Genomic DNA, 19,154 nt, shown 5'->3' with positions numbered 1-19,154 from the left:
GCTGCAGCCCAGGAGGATCAAGGCGGTGCCCAAAGTCCTTAAGCACGAGCATTGAAGCTCTTGGTGAGATCCGTCTTCCCTGAGCCGCTTAAAGGAAAAAAGGGCATCCCCCTTCTCCGCCCATCTTGCTTTCTCTCCTCAGCTATTCATCCCCACTCTTTTAGCATTGCGCTCGCTTGTGTTCCCTCTGTCTCTCGCTCACTTCCCTTCTTTGCCCTGATTGGGATCTGCAGTCAAGCGGATTAACACATTCTGACAGGAGAGGCAGGCTGCCCACACACACTTTCAAGCAGCACGTGCATCTCAGAGAGAGGCTGTGTGTGCATATGCACAGCCTCTCAAGCTTGCACTGAAGTGAAGGAATGTCTAACTGTGTGATGAATAGAGTCCACACACCCACACCCATATACACACCTCAATATGAACTTAAGTGCATCTAGGCATTTAGGGCCAGAGGTGCATGCATGTACAGCATAGACAGAGCAACATACACGAAGCACAGACTGTGTACGCACGTGCACGTATCCGTTTGCGTGTGCCTGCGTGACTATATCCACACTTCATAATTTATACTCAAAAGCACTTGCAGAGGCAGAGCAGCAAATGGGCACATTTTGAGACTATCCAATTATCCCCTCTCTCTTCTCCCTCACTCTCGCGCTCCGTCACTCGGTGTGTCTCAGCTCTGTCCTTGACCAGCGATGTTACACCATGTGCCAGTGCAGATAATCTTTAATAATTATTGTATAATTCGCCAATCTTGTCACACTGACTGTTCGACTGTACAGGGCACCACTGAAAGCCCCTAACCCTCTATGTCTGTAACACACGTCCAGTCACAGTTGTGGCATTTAAATGTACAAAATGTACAAAATGATAATTATCATTTATTGCACATGGAAATAAAAAGTATTTTACAATAATCACAAGTCTGTTCAAGCTGTTTAAACTGCTGTTCTCTTTTGGACAAGAACATGTTAACAGATTTAGGTCATTTTTACTTTGCAAATTTTCTGCATTTCTTTACAGCAATTATTTAATAAAACTAAATAATTCCTGCTTGTGTTTCACAGTAAGAGCCCTTCAGAGAAGTAAAGACATTGGGCTCTTCTCCCTTATAACTTGCCAAGAAAATATCTAATGAAATCTTAGCCAAAACTGAGTTATTAAAAGGATACATGTGATGATCTTCTTTATTTTTGTTACAGTCAACAACCAACACTATAGTCATTCTAGTAACGAGTACTTTGAGGACATCCAAAGCCAGAACTATCTTATTTAGCTGTGTCACAAAGCTCCATTGTTTATCCAAAAACTTTCAGCAAACCACACATTTGTACTGGGGAACTTTTCCTTTCATTGCCACAAACACAGACACTGTTGAGTACTTTCTTTTGACCAAATTCTACATAGACATTCCTAACTTGAGCACCCAGCGTGTATTTATCTGCCAACAAGTCCCCAACAAATACACTGTTCCCTACGGACAAATGTTTACAAAAACTCTGCTTTCAAAAAAGGTGATTACACTGTGTGAAACAATGATTTACAAATGATTAAAAGCCTGTAAGTGATTTAAAAAAGTAAAAACAAAATGTTAAAACTGAGAAACGCTATTGTCAGTGATGTTCATTTGGAATTTTATGCCAGCAAAAATGCTTTAAAAACATAGGACCGGGGGCATGTTTACCACCGTGTTGCATCATCTCTTTTTTTCAAATGTTTTGTCAGCCAAATGTTTTCCAATTTCCAGCTAATGCAGAATATCAGCTCCTTAACAGCTGTCAATGGTTCTGCTTTTCAACAACCTGTTTTGGAGCTAAATATTACACATTTCCCTCCACTACATTTATGCAATGGTTGTATTCACTCATTACCTTGGAGATTTAAGTTTCCCATAGAAAAAGTGACAAAGACACATTTAAATAAGCTGCAGTTTTGCTTAATTGCTATTTTGTGCAGCTATTGGCAGTATACAGTGGGGCAAAAAAGTATTTAGTCAGCCACCGATTGTGCAAGTTCCCCCACTTAAAATGATGACAGAGGTCAGTAATTTGCACCAGAGGTACACTTCAACTGTGAGAGACAGAATGTGAAAAAAAAATCCATGAATTCACATGGTAGGATTTGTAAAGAATTTATTCGTAAATCAGGGTGGAAAATAAGTATTTGGTCACCTCAAACAAGGAAAATCCCTGGCTCTCACAGACCTGTAACGTCTTCTGTAAGAAGCTTTTCTGTCCCCCACTCGTTACCTGTATGAATGGCACCTGTTTGACCTCATCATCTGTATAAAAGACACCTGTCCACAGCCTCAACCAGTCAGACTCCAAACTCCGCCATGGCCAAGACCAAAGAGCTTTCGAAGGACACCAGGAAAAGAATTGTAGACCTGCACCAGACTGGCAAGAGTGAATCTACAATAGGCAAGCAGCTTGGTGTGAAAAAATCAACTGTGGGAGCAATCATCAGAAAATGGAAGACATACAAGACCACTGATAATCTCCCTCGATCTGGGGCTCCACGCAAGATCTCATCCCGTGGGGTCAAAATGATCATGAGAACGGTGAGCAAAGATCCCAGAACCACACGGGGGGACCTGGTGAATGACCTGCAGAGAGCTGGGACCAAAGTAACAAAGGTCACCATCAGTAACACACTACAACGGCAGGGAATCAAATCCCGCAGTGCCAGACGTGTTCCGCTGCTGAAACCAGTGCATGTCCAGGCCCGTCTGAAGTTTGCCAGAGAGCACATGGATGATACAGCAGAGGATTGGGAGAATGTCATGTGGTCAGATGAAACCAAAGTAGAACTTTTTGGTATAAACTCGACTCGTCGTGTTTGGAGGAAGAAGAATACTGAGTTGCATCCCAAGAACACCATACCTACTGTGAAGCATGGGGGTGGAAACATCATGCTATGGGGCTGTTTTTCTGCCAAGGGGACAGGACGACTGATCCGTGTTAAGGACAGAATGAATGGGGCCAAGTATCGTGAGATTTTGAGCCAAAACCTCCTTCCATCAGTGAGAACTTTGAAGATGAAACGAGGCTGGGTCTTCCAACATGACAATGATCCAAAACACACCGCCCGGGCAACAAAGGAGTGGCTCCGTAAGAAGCATTTGAAAGTCCTGGAGTGGCCTAGCCAGTCTCTAGACCTCAACCCCATAGAAAATCTGTGGTGGGAGTTGAAAGTCCGTGTTGCTCGGCGACAGCCCCAAAACATCACTGCTCTTGAGAAGATCTGCATGGAGGAATGGGCCAAAATACCAGCTACTGTGTGTGCAAACCTGGTAAAGACATATAGTAAACGTTTGACCTCTGTTATTGCCAACAAAGGTTATGTTACAAAGTATTGAGTTGTATTTTTGTTATTGACCAAATACTTATTTTCCACCCTGATTTACGAATAAATTCTTTAGAAATCCTACCATGTGAATTCATGGATTTTTTTTTCACATTCTGTCTCTCACAGTTGAAGTGTACCTCTGGTGCAAATTACTGACCTCTGTCATCATTTTAAGTGGGGGAACTTGCACAATCGGTGGCTGACTAAATACTTTTTTGCCCCACTGTATATAACGTATTCTGAAAAAGGTTCTGAGGGCTTTTATTTTTTAATACTGAAATGACTCATGCTACTCTACTGGTAATGTGAAATAGCAAGAATTCATGGAAAATGTCAGGGGCAAACGACCGTGATACCTGCCCAACAAGGTGGTGTTTAATGCAGTACATCTGTGGAAGGGGACAGCTGAGGACAAATGCTGGCGAATGTTGCTTAATGCCTCCTGGCTTATGAAGAGAATGGGTGGCGGGCAGTATAAAGGCCGGTATAGGAAGGAAGCTCCCATGTAGGACACACACACACACACACACACACACACACAGAAGCTGACACAACCAAGAGGCTCACCAAGCCTGAATATTGTATGAGACGTTCTCATGGGCCACTGCAGAGCGTGCAAACAGAAAGAGAGGTGGACTTATGCATGCACACATACACACTCAAACATAGATACACACACACACACACACACACACACACACACACACACACACACACACACACACACACACACACACACACACTAATGAACACACAAAAAGAGACAGAATGAGACAGAGTGGCACACTCGAAAACACAAACACATGTACGCACACAAACAGAGCCAGTGGAGCTTGAGCTGATGTGGCCCGGAGCAGCCCAACGCCCAGCCACGACACACACACACACACACACACATGCACTTGCATACACTTAAGAGCCATCTGCAGCTGAAGATACAGCCTACAGAAAGGCTTTACTGCTGACACTCTGAGACAGACAGAAAGAGAAGGACAAGAAAGAAGGGAAAAACTGTCGTGACCGAGTGAATCAGGAGATTAGGAGGAAGCGAAGCCAGGAAGGGTAGAAGGAAGAGAGAAACTGACAGACAGAAAGGTGAAGGGAAAATTATGGCCTCAAACTCTCAGTCTTACCTTCAGCCCACTCAAACACAAAACTGCTTCACCAACACTTTCACTGAGATTTCAGCAATTACTGAATGCAAGCCCTTATTGGATGAAATTCCCCTTAGGAGCATTCTGCTCAGGCCCCAAAGATTTCATGCCTCTACACAACCAAATAATAACCAATAATGACAAATCCCAAATCACAAAACTCAGGAAGTTTAGGAGTATGTTCAGACAAAGTCCCCTTTGTGAAATAAATTAGATAAATCTGTTATTCATTGTATTTTCTTTAGGCTTAATGTAGCTAGGCTGGCAAATTCCTTTTAGTCCATGTGCGATTTTAGAGTGCTACTTTGGCCATTTCTGATGAGAACCAAATGATCCCATCAACAGAAAAACAGATGGAAATCAGATCTAGTTGAATGTGGAATTTACTTTCTGCGATATATGAAGTAATTCAAGCTTCAAGTATGACCCTCTCTTGTATTCAAGGAAAATGGTTTCTCAACAGTTCTGGTCTGAAAATCTTTTTATAATCAGAAATTCCTCAAGAAAACTGTTGGAAAGAGGATTTAATCTCACAGCCAGAGCTGGGACTTTTGTGATCCAGGACCTGAATTCAATCAATGAGTCCTTCAGGTAGGTTCCTACAATGGAAAATAGCGCTCTCCATTCAAAAACACCTTTAGCACATAACTGTAGCTAGCCATTGATTTAGGTGTTTGTGGACAGTTTGAGAGAACTTGGAAAAGAATTACGCCTTAAAGCAGCAGTTAGAGGTCAGATGAGCTTCTGAGCACTTCATAAATCGAATCAAACAATGTTTGCAGCCTGTGGGTTTCTTCCAATAACGTATTTGAAATAGCCTGAAAGAGGGAAATAAAACTCATCATTTGCTGTCAAAGTTCGTCACCCCAGGGACACAGGTTGGTATCGCTTGCTTCATAAATGTAGTGAATCAAAAACTAGTGGAGAACAAAAGGTTCGAATAATATTTATTGCTGTAGCATCAATCTCAATTTTATAGGACTATTTAGAAGCAGCTGATAAAAGAGGGAATCACTCCCACTCTATTGTGTTTTTGTTCTCAGGCCATTGCCAACACAAGGTTTTATTCCAAAATCATAAGGGCAATTTGACAAAAAATTCAGATTGGGAAATTGCTGTTGACACAGATCAGGTAATGCTAGTGCCCAACTAATAATGGCCTAAATCCATTCATGAGCTAGCCATCTCCTTTTCTCAAACCTTGCTGTTTTGCTGTGTGTTGTTTGAAATACGATTTAGCCCGAGCATTCAACATGACAGTAAAGCCACGGCGGTGACTGCATGTTGACAGTGTTTGTGGTTGACTGATCGTGAACTCCTGCAGCAATATTCAGTGAGAAAAAAAACCTCAAAGCCAGGCGAGATCCAGCTTTAAGTCAACGCTCCATATGAAGCGTAAGTGCTGTACTGCAGTGTACACGGCTCGCTGAATCATACCTAACCATCTCGTGTTGAATTCATAAGAGGGTCCTTATGTATAAAAGGGTCAGCAAGGCATGTGAATATGTTCCATGTTCGCCTGACAAGCTCCAGCGAAGCCTTTTCCCACAGGGAGGAAAGACGTTAGGAAGCAAATGGATTCCTATTACAAAAACATAAAAATGGAACTGACGGACTGCCCTCACACTTTCTCTGCTGACCTAACCGTTGACCTCTCTTCTAGTAAATATGTAAATGAACAAAGATTATTTTTCTCAGAAGGTTCTTCCTCTAACTGGTGGGCATTTTATGCTGAAGTGGTTTCCAACTGGTTCTAGGCGTTGTCCTTTGGCTTGTTGGTGTTTTGTTGTTGTTGTCAGAGAGGTCTCCAGGTAACAATACGACCAAAGCCAGAGTGTTAAGGGGGGCGGGGGATAAGACGGGGAGGCCCAGCTGTTCCTATCTCTCTACTCCCATTAAGCTCAAAGGCACCAAGCCAGAATCCAACCATAAACAGCACTGGGACTGACTGGACTCCACAATTCTGAACTGGGCAATAGTAAAGAAATACTAAAATATATGGTTACTTTTCAGTATCAAGGGATTTAAGGAAAGAACAGTGGGTTATAAAAAGCTTTTTAAAAAATGTAATGACACCTCTAAAAATGCAGTGTTCAACCACTTCAGTTTCTTAAAGCCTAATTTATAATGCATAACAATTTAGAAGAAGGTTAGATCGCTACAAACACTGAAGGTTAGTGTGACTTTGGCTTCTTTATAGATTAAACAAGATGTAATATATCACATCAGCTGATTTTGTTTAAGCTAAGCTACCTTAATCACCCTCTGCCTCTAACCTGCCTACAAGTAAACAGGCACGACAGTGATATCAATCTCTAATCTTATTCTTGGGAAGAAAGTTAATCAATACACATCTGAAAATGTCCAGCTTCCCCTTTTAATGACTTGATGTACAATAAACTATGATACTCAAAGCCTTATTGCAACAGAAGGCAACACAGTTTGTTCAGGAAGTGTATCTAGGTCAAGATTACCTTAAGCCTAGCATCTGCTAAAATAAATAAATGTATTAATTAATTAAAATAAAGGTAATCAAATGGAAAAAAAGACATTGAATGGACCTTAATAAAGGTTTAGTCAAGAATTAATCTTTATTGTTCCAACGGTAGAACCATGTAGAAGGAGGATACGTGAACAGTGAATAACTTTCTGAGATTCATGCATCATAAAGTAAGCACCTACGAATGAAAATGTATGGACCAACATCAGAAGAGGGAAAAGTGGACCTTTTAAGGATGTTAAAAAGATTTTGAGGTGTGTTAAAGACTCAGTTGTTTCCTGCTGTTTGACCCACTGCCCTCCCTCCCGTCTCCACGCTTTACCTCGATAATGTCAGCGTTAGTCCGGCTCTCGTGTGGCTCGTTGTACTCGGTGTACTTCAGCAAGACCTTGTCCATGTCAGTGCTGGCATACTGGAACAGCTTGTTGGAGTGGTTAAAGATGATGAGAGCGATCTCGCAGTCGCACAGGACGCTCAGCTCGTAGGCCTTCTTCATCAAACCAAACTTCCTCTTGGTGAACGTCACCTGATGACAAAAATGAAAACTGAGCTGAGAGAGCTCTAACACAATCTTAGTAAAATTATTCATAGTTCCCTAAAACAATTGTAATTTTATAACATTATAAACAACACTCTATTAATGAAGTTAAACTGAAATGAAAACAAGGGCATTATCTACATATTCTGACATTTTATTTCTTGTTCTAAGGCAAAAAGGTTTTCATGGAGCCTCTTGGTCCTGAATGATGATGTGGGCCACGGAGCTAGAGTGTGGATCTGGCAACAAGCCACAGATTATAGATTTTTAGTGAAAGATCTATTTCAATTTTCACGAGAGGAAAATTTTCTTCAGGATCTGTTTAGAGTAATGTTCACTTACGAAATTAAAATGTCAAAATGTACAGGTCGCAACCATTTACAAAAAAAAAGAAAGAAAAATACATGCTGATAACCATATTTCTTTCATTCAACCCAAATTACATACCAACGCTAAGACAAACTAGATACTAAACCTAAACTAAAGCCAATATTTTGAAAAGGATGCAGGCGGTGCACATAAGTTCTACTCAGCATTTTTTTTTTACAAATAATAAATAAAAGAAATGAAGCAAGTGAAATGAATTTTGTTATTTCAGCTTGAAATACAACAAATTTTGAATGTGTTTGAATAAAAACATATAGATATAAATAAAACATCTGTTCACCAGAATTAAAAAAAAACTATAATCTGCAAATAAGACACAAGGCGTGATGAAACTGAAACGAACACACTGGGAAATCTGTCAAATGCTGAGAGTAAAACTGATACTAAATATGACTGTAGAATAAGCGACAGCTAGCATCTGTCAAAGCTCCCCTAAAGCTCTCTAATTGTCATGTTATATCCAGTTTTATCTGATGAAAAACCAAAGAGTAAAACTGACAACTTGCAGCTTTACAGTAAATTATCTGACCTCACTGTGACTCTCAATCTTGGCAGGAAAGTAAAAAAGCACATTTACGCAAATGTTGAGCTTTTCACCCTCAAGACCTGACTTAATATCATTTTGGACCAGAGCCATTCAAACCAACTTATTCTCAGTTAAACTGAAAGTGTAATTTGAGCTTTTTGCACTTCCAGACTCTAATCACGGCACAAATCGTGCGCTGAAGCGTACGGTTTGTGTATCTGAGACAAAGCAAGACTGACTGCATGGAAGCACTGTGTATTAAACATACAAGATAGAGACATTTTTAGGAAAAAAAGACTTCTAGACAGAGTGTCTAAACATGCTCTTTCAAGTACTCAGATTGTATTTTGTGCACAGACTTTCCCTTCAGTCCGTACACTCCTTTCTCTCCCGTCACACTCGCTCTCTGTCGCTTTCACACTATGATATGCTCTTTTCCATGCGCTCTTTCTATGTCACACACTCTCTCCTGCTCTCTTTTCCGCACTCTCCTTCTCTCACACGTTATTTCTCCCTTTCCCTTATGCACACGCACACACACACACACACACACACACACACACACACACACACACACTCTTGTACAAGCCCGCTCAGTTGTGAACAAGCTGAACAGAACTGGGAGTGTTGCTAAAGCACAGGGTCCCTTGTTGTCTGCCGGTTGGCTTTAGAAGCGCTTCCCTGCTATAACCAACTGGTATTTACAATCCAGAGAGATTTGGCTTTGTTTGGATTAAACACACAGGATTGCACAAACACAAACACATGCAAGGAGAAGAAGATTAGCAGAAGAAAAAGAAGAAAAGGCTTCAGGTACTGCTACAATATCGAGCATTTGATATGGGAGAAATGGAAATAAAAGTCAATGTGTACACAGATGGTGTTGAAGAGGCAGAAAGATTTCAAGCATGCTGCACTTCAGGCCCCACCCACGAATGACATCAACACATTTTCCATCAGACGTGCAAGCCAAAAACCTGCTGTGACATCAATGATTGTGGCTGTGACCTGAAGTGCAGCATGCTTACAAGTTTCCTGCAGTTTACTGCACTTTCTTATGTAACCTTAAGTCCTAAAGTCCCTTTAAACCTTTGATTCTTATTCTTAGAAAGCTTTTTGTTCTGTACATCTGGAGATTGGTGATGTTTACTGAAGGAGAGGGAGTCACATGTTTGACCTTGAAGATTTTTAGCTATTTTACATTAATTTCAGCAATGGACCGATTGGTTTACTTTGTTTGCTTTTAAATTGGAAAAAAATCAAGAATATTTCTGACATTTTTAATATTTAGTGAAGTGTTTTTACAAACGTTGCACTGATTTCACTGCAATTTTTTACAGATATTCGAGACCTTTAAAAAAGTCTTCATCAAAATTTAATAGCATTTACTAGGCTTTTAAGAGCAAAACTGCAACCCTAATGGAATAACCATCTTCTGGTTTTATGTTTAAGAGCGAGAGTGTTGAGCTGTTTTTGTCCATTTATGGTCATTACAATGCATTATAATATATCTGTCGCCAAATAAACGTATTAATGATATTCTGATACTGCCTCTAGGGTTTACCTGCATCGACAGAGGCCACATTTCTGTGGCAGAAGGCTGCTCCGCTGGCAGCTGAGTTCTGAACTGAAACTATAATTGAAATGAATTGAATACAGAAAGAAAGAGAGAACAGATAGAGTGGTGGAGATAAGATAGAGACACTGAGGATGAAAGCAGGAAAAGCAGCAAGTGAGACCTTCAATCTGTGCATCGTTCTCTCCTACAATCACTTCATCTCTTCCATCTCTTGCTCCTTTCTGCACCCGACATGTTTAAGCCTCCCTCATCCCTCCTTCTCCTCTCTTATTTTCTCGCCCTCGTTTTCTCTTCCTCTCTTCTCTCTCTCTTGCTTTTTCCACATCCTCCCTTCCTCCCTCCCTTCGCACTCGCTCACTCATTGCTTCCTGCTGCCACAAATCAAATTATATCGGGGTCGTATCCATGGGCAACCGACTCCTCTCCTCCCCTCCGCCCCCCATTTCCCACCTCATCACACACTGCTACCATCATCTCACCCCCCACACCCCCTCCCCATCTTTATCTCTCTGCCTATCTACATATCTCTCCACTCCTCTTCCTCTCTTTCTCTCTCTCTGTCTCACACACACAGACACACACACACACACAGAATGAGCAGATAAATTATGTGGCGATGTTGGTAAGGGAGGAAATTACAGTTGTGCGGGATGACAAGACTGGTGATGTAGAGAGAAGCCACTGCAAACAACAACTGCTCCCTAAAAAAAAATTATAAGGTCATCCACCAGTGCTTAAAGCAAACAAAATCAGTCCCACATCCCAAACAAAACCTCTGTCCGTCTTTCTTTTTCTTTTCTTAGAAAAAAGTAAGCAGTGGGGCAGTGACTTTCGGCCTGAGCTTCAATCTTGCTGTTTACCACAAAGGATAAACAAGCTGGAGGTAATTGACATTAAGAGCTGAATTGCCAGGTAACCAATGGCAACTGAAGAATAAGACATCCTCAGTGAGAAGAGTAAGAAAGAAAGGGGGCGAGTGGTTTCATTTGAGTGCGTGTGCGTGCGTGCATGTGTCTTGGCGAGGTTGTGGTTGTGTGGCAGATGGATGAGGAAACCACCACTGACAACCACAACCTCCTCTTGCTGTTTCCTGTAGCCAAAACCCTCTTTTTCATTTGCTAGCTTACAGTCTCGCTCACACATACAGTTTGAACAGTTACAAAATTAATTAATTAATAAATACACCGGGTCTCACTATACTAATCAGTACAGGTATGAGTTTTCAAGGATCTACAGAACCATGATATGCTATTTTTATTTTAAAATGTTAAGCGATTCATAGCAAAGTTATTGTAAATAAAACTGTATCTACTGGAATTGCATTTGTTGTGTGTAAATGAGAGACAGAATTGAACTGTAAATTGCCATTACAATATCCTCTTCACTTTTAATTAAGGTGCTCCTCTAGTAATATTTTAATTGCCAAGAACTGTGCTACAAAAAAAAAAACCAAATGTGCTACAAAAAAACAAAAACAAATGAGCAATATAATCAGCTGCTTCTCCAGAGTCTCTCTTGTCCTATGGTATCGCTACACTGTATTGTCCTTCATTTTTTCACATATGAATTCTGGAAAATATTGGGAGAATGATGCTGGACCATTGGTCAAAGCTCTGCTTTTCCACAGCACACCGCAGGAGATAGTCCACTTCAGAGAGTTTTTACTACTGGAAATACTGATTTAGGCCAGAACGCGCCTGGGTTGAGTGTGCAGGATACAGTACACACAGTATCCCTCTGCTAGCTATGAATTCACCAAACAACTATGTGTGCCATCGGTGTAAATCGGTGCAATAGCTGACAGGTAAAAAAAACAAAAAAACATCTAGTGTCTAATATTAGTGTGTTAGAGATTTGTTTTCTCATGTGCTATTCTGTTGAATAATGTCTAGAGAAGTTTAGAGTTACAGTGCATGTGCAAAATTGAATCTTGATCTGCTTTCCAACGTGGGTTATCTCAGCACCGGGGTTTTCTGCACGTTGGACTACAGTTCACGATGAACTACAGAACAAGATGAGAGCTACAAATTGCAGTCTAAGAGAGTGGCATTGGATCCATTTATATGCAAGATAAGAAACTCTATGGAGAATAATTCAAATGGTATCGAGATTGTTCTTGATAGTGCTCGGGTCAACTTGCAGTTAGCTTCTTTCTCTCGCAGCCTCTTCTAGCTCTTTTTGAGGGGAGCACTAAGTGTTCCAAGCTACCCAAGCATGTCTTGGGTATACCCTGGGGTCTCCGGCCAGAAGGACATGCTCAAAAAAATCTCACCTCACAGATGCCTTAAGAGGCTTCCTAGTCCGATGCCCAAACCACCTCATCTGGCTCCATTTAATATAGAGGAGCAGCAGCTCTGCCCTGAACCCCCCGTGAACAACTGAGATCAGTAAAGGAGAGCCCAGACACCCTTCCGAGGAAGCTCATTTCCACAATTTGTATCTCATTTTTTCGGTCACTACCCACAGCTTGTGGCCACAGGTGTGGGTAGGAATGGAGATCAACAGCTTTGCTTTCACAATCACTTCTCACTTCAAGAGAGCAGGCCGATACAGTGTCCACATCGCTGCGGACACAACAGATTGATGCTTAATGCTTCATAAATCGTTAGACTTTTAAATACTTCTTTATGCAAAAGTTATCTGTTCTAAAATGTTAATCCTGTGGACTCTCAGTGAATTTGCTATAACTACAACTACTTCAGTTAGGAGACTGATTATTCTTCAACAATGGGCTACACTTGGAAAAAATCTAGATCAGCTGAAATGCTGAAATTCAACTTATTTAGCAGTGAAAGAAAAAAGTCTGCACAATTACCTTTTTCCATTCACAGATATTTTAAAAACATATTTATTGAAAGCTGCTTCAAGGCTCATAAAAAAGTACTGCACAGGAGATTTTTTTCATGTGTAAAAGATCATGCACATTCAGAAACATGGCTTAGAATTCTATGTTTTGCTAGATGGAAGCAAAAAGCAAATGCTCAACTTTGTAGAACAATCTTTAGCTTGGATAAGTTCATGTTCAGATTTTAGCTGAATTATGAATGTATGCATCAAAGCTGTAAAGTTGGCTGGGGGGTGCCGCTGAGGATTAGTTTACACCTGACTCATATCTATTTTCTTTCTCTACAGATGGGTATGTGAATTCCCACTGGAACATTTTGCATGAAATTGCCCCGATTAATTGATCTACAGGCCTACAATTAATTCAACAGCTATGTTAAAACCCCCCCCAAAAAATGAATGGCACGGCAAGCTTAAATTAGTTTACTTTTAGACTCAGCGACAATACAGAAATACTCATTACAATGTGCTAAATCTGTATCAGGAGCTGGTTTAAATGTTAAAATGATAAATATTTGCATAAATGTAAAGAAGTGCTTTGATGTGTCTAATAGCTGATCATCTGAATTAACCATAAACTGATAAAGTCCCATTTGCTTACTGCACATGCATGTTTTATTTAACAGTTTCTAATCTGAATGATCAGAAAATGCTTAGCAATGGGAGTTGAGGCACAAGGGTTTCTTAATATTTAAAACTACACATCACAGAGACGTCTGTGAAATCACGTTTTCTCCAATCAGTTCAGTATGATGGACTAATAATAGACTACAATACTCATTAGACTTAACAAAGAAAAACAGATGGAGGAGCAGTATACTGGACAGCAAGTGTCCCAAAATCTGATGCAAAGCCAGAATCAAAATATCATCTCTAACTTTGGGGGCAGTGTTAGCAAAACAAAAACATAAATCTTAAGCGGATAGTTTATACTAGCATCCCTGGAGTAATAGTTTTCAAGTGAGTTTTCTTGTTCCTTGAAATTTAATTTCCAAAACAACCCGATGATGAATGTAATTCTTGCATTGCACTATGCACTACAGCTGTTGCTTAACATAAATAAATAAATCTGATTAGCGATTCGGGATTCTTTGATTTCTGGCAGCGAATCTTTCTTCTTCTTGCATCTTCTTGCTAAAATGGGTCACAGTGTTAATGAAAAGTCAACTCTTTCTGTGTTGTCTTTGATGTGACAAACACTCTTCCATAAAAAGAAATAAACAAATAAATCAAAGCATTCCAACATGCCAGTCCTGTTCTTTTTCATGCGTCTTTGTCTTTGTAAGAAATGTGGTATTTGAGATGTTGTCATGTTTCCAGCCGGGGCCCACACTCTGAACGCTGTTTATTTTGCAGAGCTTATGGCAGCATCTCTGAATCAACATGTAGGAGGGTGACGGGCTGCATGTACTCCAAAAATTCATTTGATTTCCTTTCAGAAGCTGCACTGTTCATTAGCTGAAGCAACACAGAGAAAGCATCTAAAAACCACTTATTTCATAGTCTGTTCCATATCAAACACTAAATGTCATTGAGAGAACAACTGAATCCTGCTTTACTGTGTCAACTGCTCTCACTGAGAACATCAGATAAACAAGAAAAAAAAGGGGGGGGGGAGAGAAGGTGAAATGTAAATGCTCACTACAGCTTCGGTTCGATATGAGCATCAGAATGTCATCACGCTGACTGGTGATTAAGAAACCATTTTCTGCGGGGAAATCGCTTGATCGCAGTCAATGATTAATTTGGGATTGTGACATTATGATCATGTATTACCACAGAGTTCATCACCTTATTGATAAACTGTTCAACGCCTGACACAAACACTGGCTGCTCGAGCAGAAACAGCTACAACCCATTCCTCCTTTATGTCCAATTGTGTACTGATGAATAACAAGTCATCATACTTCACCGACCCCCTGCAGGCACTGCTTCCTCTTCTTTATCGAAACGCAACCTGCTAAGATTGATGAGAAGAAAACTGAGGATGATTTTTCCAGACCCTACGGCCACCTCGCTTTTACACTGCTCGGGTCTTATTCAGTCAGGCACCTTGTTTCTCTCCCTACGCCTGTCTCCATCTTGTTTTTCTTCTCTCTCTGTTTTTGAAGGTGGGCACGTCAAATCCATTACTCAATCTGCTCAATGGAGCGAAGCCCATTTACCAGTTGACTCATTTTAGATGGATCATTTACCCTTTCATCCTCTCTGACAATGCCACTGATGTAACCAGAGGGACTGAGTCTGTTTTTTGGGGAAATATCATACTTTTTTTTTTTCTTTTTCCACCGTAGGAAGGGGAGGTGTCAGAGAAACCCCCCGACACATATGAGCCTCATAAAACACAATGCTATTATACTGTTCTGTTGTGGCACTCTTGAGAGAGCTGCAACTATGTTGTTCATGCTACATGGGACGTATGAAAAACGGAAAGGATCCCTGTGGGAATTTCTTATTGCCTGAGCTAAAGTATTCTGTCACCACAATGGAATTCAGTGCTGGAAAAGTGAAAACGATCATTTCTTTCTTAGATCTGAGCAGGACAGTTGTGAGCTATACAGAGAAATCAGCTCAGTGAAAGCCTGCATCTACTGGCTATATATGGGTCATTTAACACTCCCGACTGGATCGTGAAGTTTAGCTCAGAAATTAAACAAATATGTGTGTGGTTGTTAATTTTGTCTTTAGCCTTCAGTGTAACCATTTAGCTACAGCATAGCTAATGAGTGCATTAACAAAGTTAACAACAATGTCTGGACTGTGTGCTGCCTGTGTTTTCTGCTGCACGTTTCTCAAGCAAGTGGAAACTGAGACCGACGAAGATAAAGTAATGACACAAACTGTCCCACGATCACTCCAGATGGGTCAGATACAACTGCCTTGTTGTACAGTGGTGCTATCAGCAGGAGAAATACACACTCGGTGACATATCAAAGTCATCTAGTGCTGTCTGTGCAGAGATACTTACCCCTTTTTTAACAAATGCAAGGTCTAGCTTTATTATAAATGTACATCATAATGTATAAGCTGTGCAATTCATTTCTTATATGAACAACATAATGTCTATAGCAATGGACCACATTAGCAAACAAGCTATTTAATGTGTTCATTTTATATTACAAGTTCCTTACAATAATTATGCCAGTTTTTATGAAATTAAGCTCCTGAAAAAATTAAATAAAACTCAATATTAAATCTTGATTACCTAACACTGCATGACATTTATCATATTCTTCACTACAAGAGCGTTTGGGATTCCCTTATGCATGCACATGAAACAGGGTCGATACAGGATTCATTTTCAAATACCACAGGACTGATCCACAAATCCAGCTATTTATAATTATCCAGCTACTTATATTAACTTTGTTGAAAACTTTAGTTCTTTAAATTCTCTAATGGTTTCTGAAACAGGAAAGTTTAACAGGAGTTACTTTCCATATCATGACAGTTCAGGTCATTTGTTCTAACCTGTTTGTTGCGTTCGTCAGTGATCCTCTGAATCTGGATCTTTTTCCTCCCCATGGTTCTGGTGTTGCAGTGGGAGGATCAGGGGAAAGTGACAAGATGTGAGGTCACGGATGGCTGCTGTTACTTTTGCTCCTCTTTGAATCTCTATTCGCTTTCAGTTTGCCCTCGCTGTGCACACTGACCCTGTTTGAAGCACCCGGGCAGGGAGGCTTTCACCAGCAAGATAGAAAAAAAACAAAAACAAAAAAAGAGGGAGAAGGAAGAAAGGAAGAACGGGGCTCTGTGTACAGCACGCTTTTCAGATCATGGTCCTGTTTCTGGGGGCAGGTCATCCACACTCAAGCTGAACTTGGATCTTCTGCCCTCCCCTTCACCTCAGCTGGGCAGCTTCTGGAAAACAACACAAGAGACATTTATCAGGCTGAGAGAGACAGAGATTCTGAAAAGGGCAAGGAGAGCGAGGCTTTGTTTGTATATTGTGACCTTATTTAGCTACTACAAACCCAACATATACACGAGAATAAATGATGCAGCAATCCATTTGAGGCACCATCAAATCAGAAGCACATTTGGCTGAAATGAAGAGTAGGTGAGGGGGGTGGGAGTGTTTGTGGCTCTACATGCAGAGCAAGAGGCCCTCAGGGGCCCGCGAGTCGGGAGGCTGTGCTGTGTCAGCTTCATTAGAGGCATCACCGCCACATCACTGATCTGCTGGTCGCCCACGGCAACCGGCTGCCCAGCCCAGGCCGCCTGACACGCCGAATGTGAATCCCCGATCAGAGGCACATTAGAGAGTCTGCGGATTCTGCTCATTTCCCATTTTCAAAACACCGTCTTATGCATTGATCATTTCTCTACAGGAAGCTCAGTAGTGACAAGACAATATGACGATCTGCACTATGCTGAAGGGAATTATTCTCCATTTAAATCCATGAAATATCCATATAAATAATCAATGTGGTTAAAATGCAATTTTCAGTCTTTTCAAATAGATTTTCTCCCGAAAGATACCCGACACATCTGCAAACAAAATGAGTGGGCAGATCTCCAGTGACACTTCATATTTAAAAGACAGGATGGCGAATGTCATTTTCTGACCATTAATATCATTACGCCTTATTACCTAAACTGAATGCTGACCTAATTCCATGCAGAACAGCGAAAGATGACGAGTGTAAAAACGTGTGTCTAATTCACTCATACGTCTAACTAACCATGAAATAAGGGTGGTCTGGGATACGCTACGGTGCCTGATCAAAAACAGAGGATGGGTACATCACGAAGTCCATATTTTAAAAGGGCAAGTCAGAGCGAGAAAGCCCAGAGTGTTTCTGCAAATTCATGCAAACTCATGAATGAATGAGACGGCAGCAGCCCAGAAATGGCAACAGAGGCAAAGACCGTTTTAGGCCCTGTTACTACTATTTACGGTTCATCTTTAAAAATAGCGTTCTATATATATACATACAGATTGTGTGGACACACAGCACAGCCTGCACGTGCGCACACACACACAGTGGCAGCCAAGTGGCAGAATTACAGAGCTAAATCATCTGGAAAGCAGCAAGTACACACATCAGGTCCGCGGCATTGTTTGCATTCCCTCTACCTGGGAGAGCAGCAGCAGAAGAACGCCCTCTATTTACATCCATTCTTATGAAACAAAGAACGTGAAATAGTCTGTCATGAGACTGACATTCCTTTTGTGCTGCTGTGGGAGCTGCACTGCATGCTCGTTTAGAGAGGATGCAATTGGCTTAGCTTTGGAGATGAGTTGCCTATGAATTATGCACTGATGGGAAAGAGTGGAAGGGGGCTGAAGAAAGAGTGTTATGAATGTCATAATTGCTTTGTAAAAAGGCTTGATGGAGAACTGGAGGCTGCCTGAGCCTGATTTTTTACACTAAGCATCTACAGTGAGCTGCAGGAACTGAATGTATTATACTGGCAAGATCTTTCACATATTTTGTTCCAGCCCCTTAAACAAAATGATTTTATAAAAATCCATCTCATCCGCTTTCGTTCATCCTCATCGTCTCCATTTTCAGTATCACCAATTTAACGGGAAAACTAGCAAAGGATAATGAATTCTACCTGGATCACCTAATTAGTGTACTCCTGGAAAGAGCAGGCATTTCTTAATGTTGCACATTCATTCCTTTCATTCAGCTTCAAATGAAGGAAAGTAAAGAAGTGGTGGCGAAACATTTTAATAAAATAATAGGGTGTGCGTTCATTCTCTCTTTGTCGGCCACAGAGCGAGTAGGGGACTCACTGCAGTTGCAGTGAAGTTCAAAGGCAGCAAACTGAGGGATTTGTCTTTAGGCTGTGGGCTGATCACACATGAAAAGGCTGCTTTATCTGCCTGGGGTGGTCAAGTCTCGACCTTTTACCCTTCATGCTGCTGCAGCTCGCTTCCCATGTCTGATGTCAGGCAGAATCTCTGCTCTCACATGGGAAGCGGAGAGCCTGGAGTGTGTCTGTTACTTCACTGAGCAGACACGAGTGATAGAGAGGCTCTGGACAATGAAAAGATAAACACTGATAATTAGGAATCTACCGTGGACCCAGATTAGCACCCTGGGGAACGCCTAATGCGTTTATATGCTTTATTCCCCAAGAGGCCATTGAAAGGCTAGTCTTTAACAATTTCTTACGGTTGGAGGTAGGAAAACTGAATAAAAGGAATATAGAACTTTTAAGAAAACTGCAATCATTGAAAGTACAGCTGTGCTACATTTCTATAGTTTTTGAGCACAAATATCGGCTGTTCAGGTTTGATGAAAAATTCATCATCTCTT

At 41.0% G+C, this 19,154-nt stretch overlaps 1 protein-coding gene and 2 long non-coding RNA genes across 11 annotated transcripts in view; 1 reads left to right on the top strand and 2 right to left on the bottom strand.

The window, feature by feature from the left end:
• LOC146508724 (uncharacterized) overlaps positions 1 to 19,154 on the top strand; it is a 376,303-nt gene that overhangs the window by 149,022 nt on the left and 208,127 nt on the right. The window lies entirely within an intron of this gene.
• mef2d (myocyte enhancer factor 2d) overlaps positions 1 to 19,154 on the bottom strand; it is a 100,099-nt gene that overhangs the window by 46,349 nt on the left and 34,596 nt on the right. For all 8 annotated transcript variants that reach the window (XM_085178147.1, XM_085178148.1, XM_085178150.1 and 5 more), the window contains exons 2-3: positions 16,354 to 16,743; positions 7,331 to 7,534 (exon numbers count right to left, since the gene is read on the bottom strand). In XM_085178147.1, coding sequence (XP_085034273.1) covers positions 7,331 to 7,534; positions 16,354 to 16,407 — 258 coding nt within the window. In that variant the 5' untranslated portion in view covers positions 16,408 to 16,743. The remainder of the gene's footprint in view (positions 1 to 7,330; positions 7,535 to 16,353; positions 16,744 to 19,154) is intronic.
• On the bottom strand, positions 1,706 to 7,324 carry LOC146508733 (uncharacterized). The gene is made up of 2 exons (XR_014876949.1): positions 3,566 to 7,324; positions 1,706 to 1,962 (listed from the first exon to the last, which is right to left on the bottom strand). It is a non-coding gene; the product is annotated as an uncharacterized LOC146508733 (long non-coding RNA).

This window comes from Neolamprologus multifasciatus, chromosome 11 (assembly GCF_963576455.1).
Source record: "Neolamprologus multifasciatus chromosome 11, fNeoMul1.2, whole genome shotgun sequence".
NCBI classification, from domain to species: domain Eukaryota; kingdom Metazoa; phylum Chordata; class Actinopteri; order Cichliformes; family Cichlidae; genus Neolamprologus; species Neolamprologus multifasciatus.
Note: the sequence above shows the minus strand (reverse complement) of the source record. Positions and strands in the feature narration are given on the sequence as shown.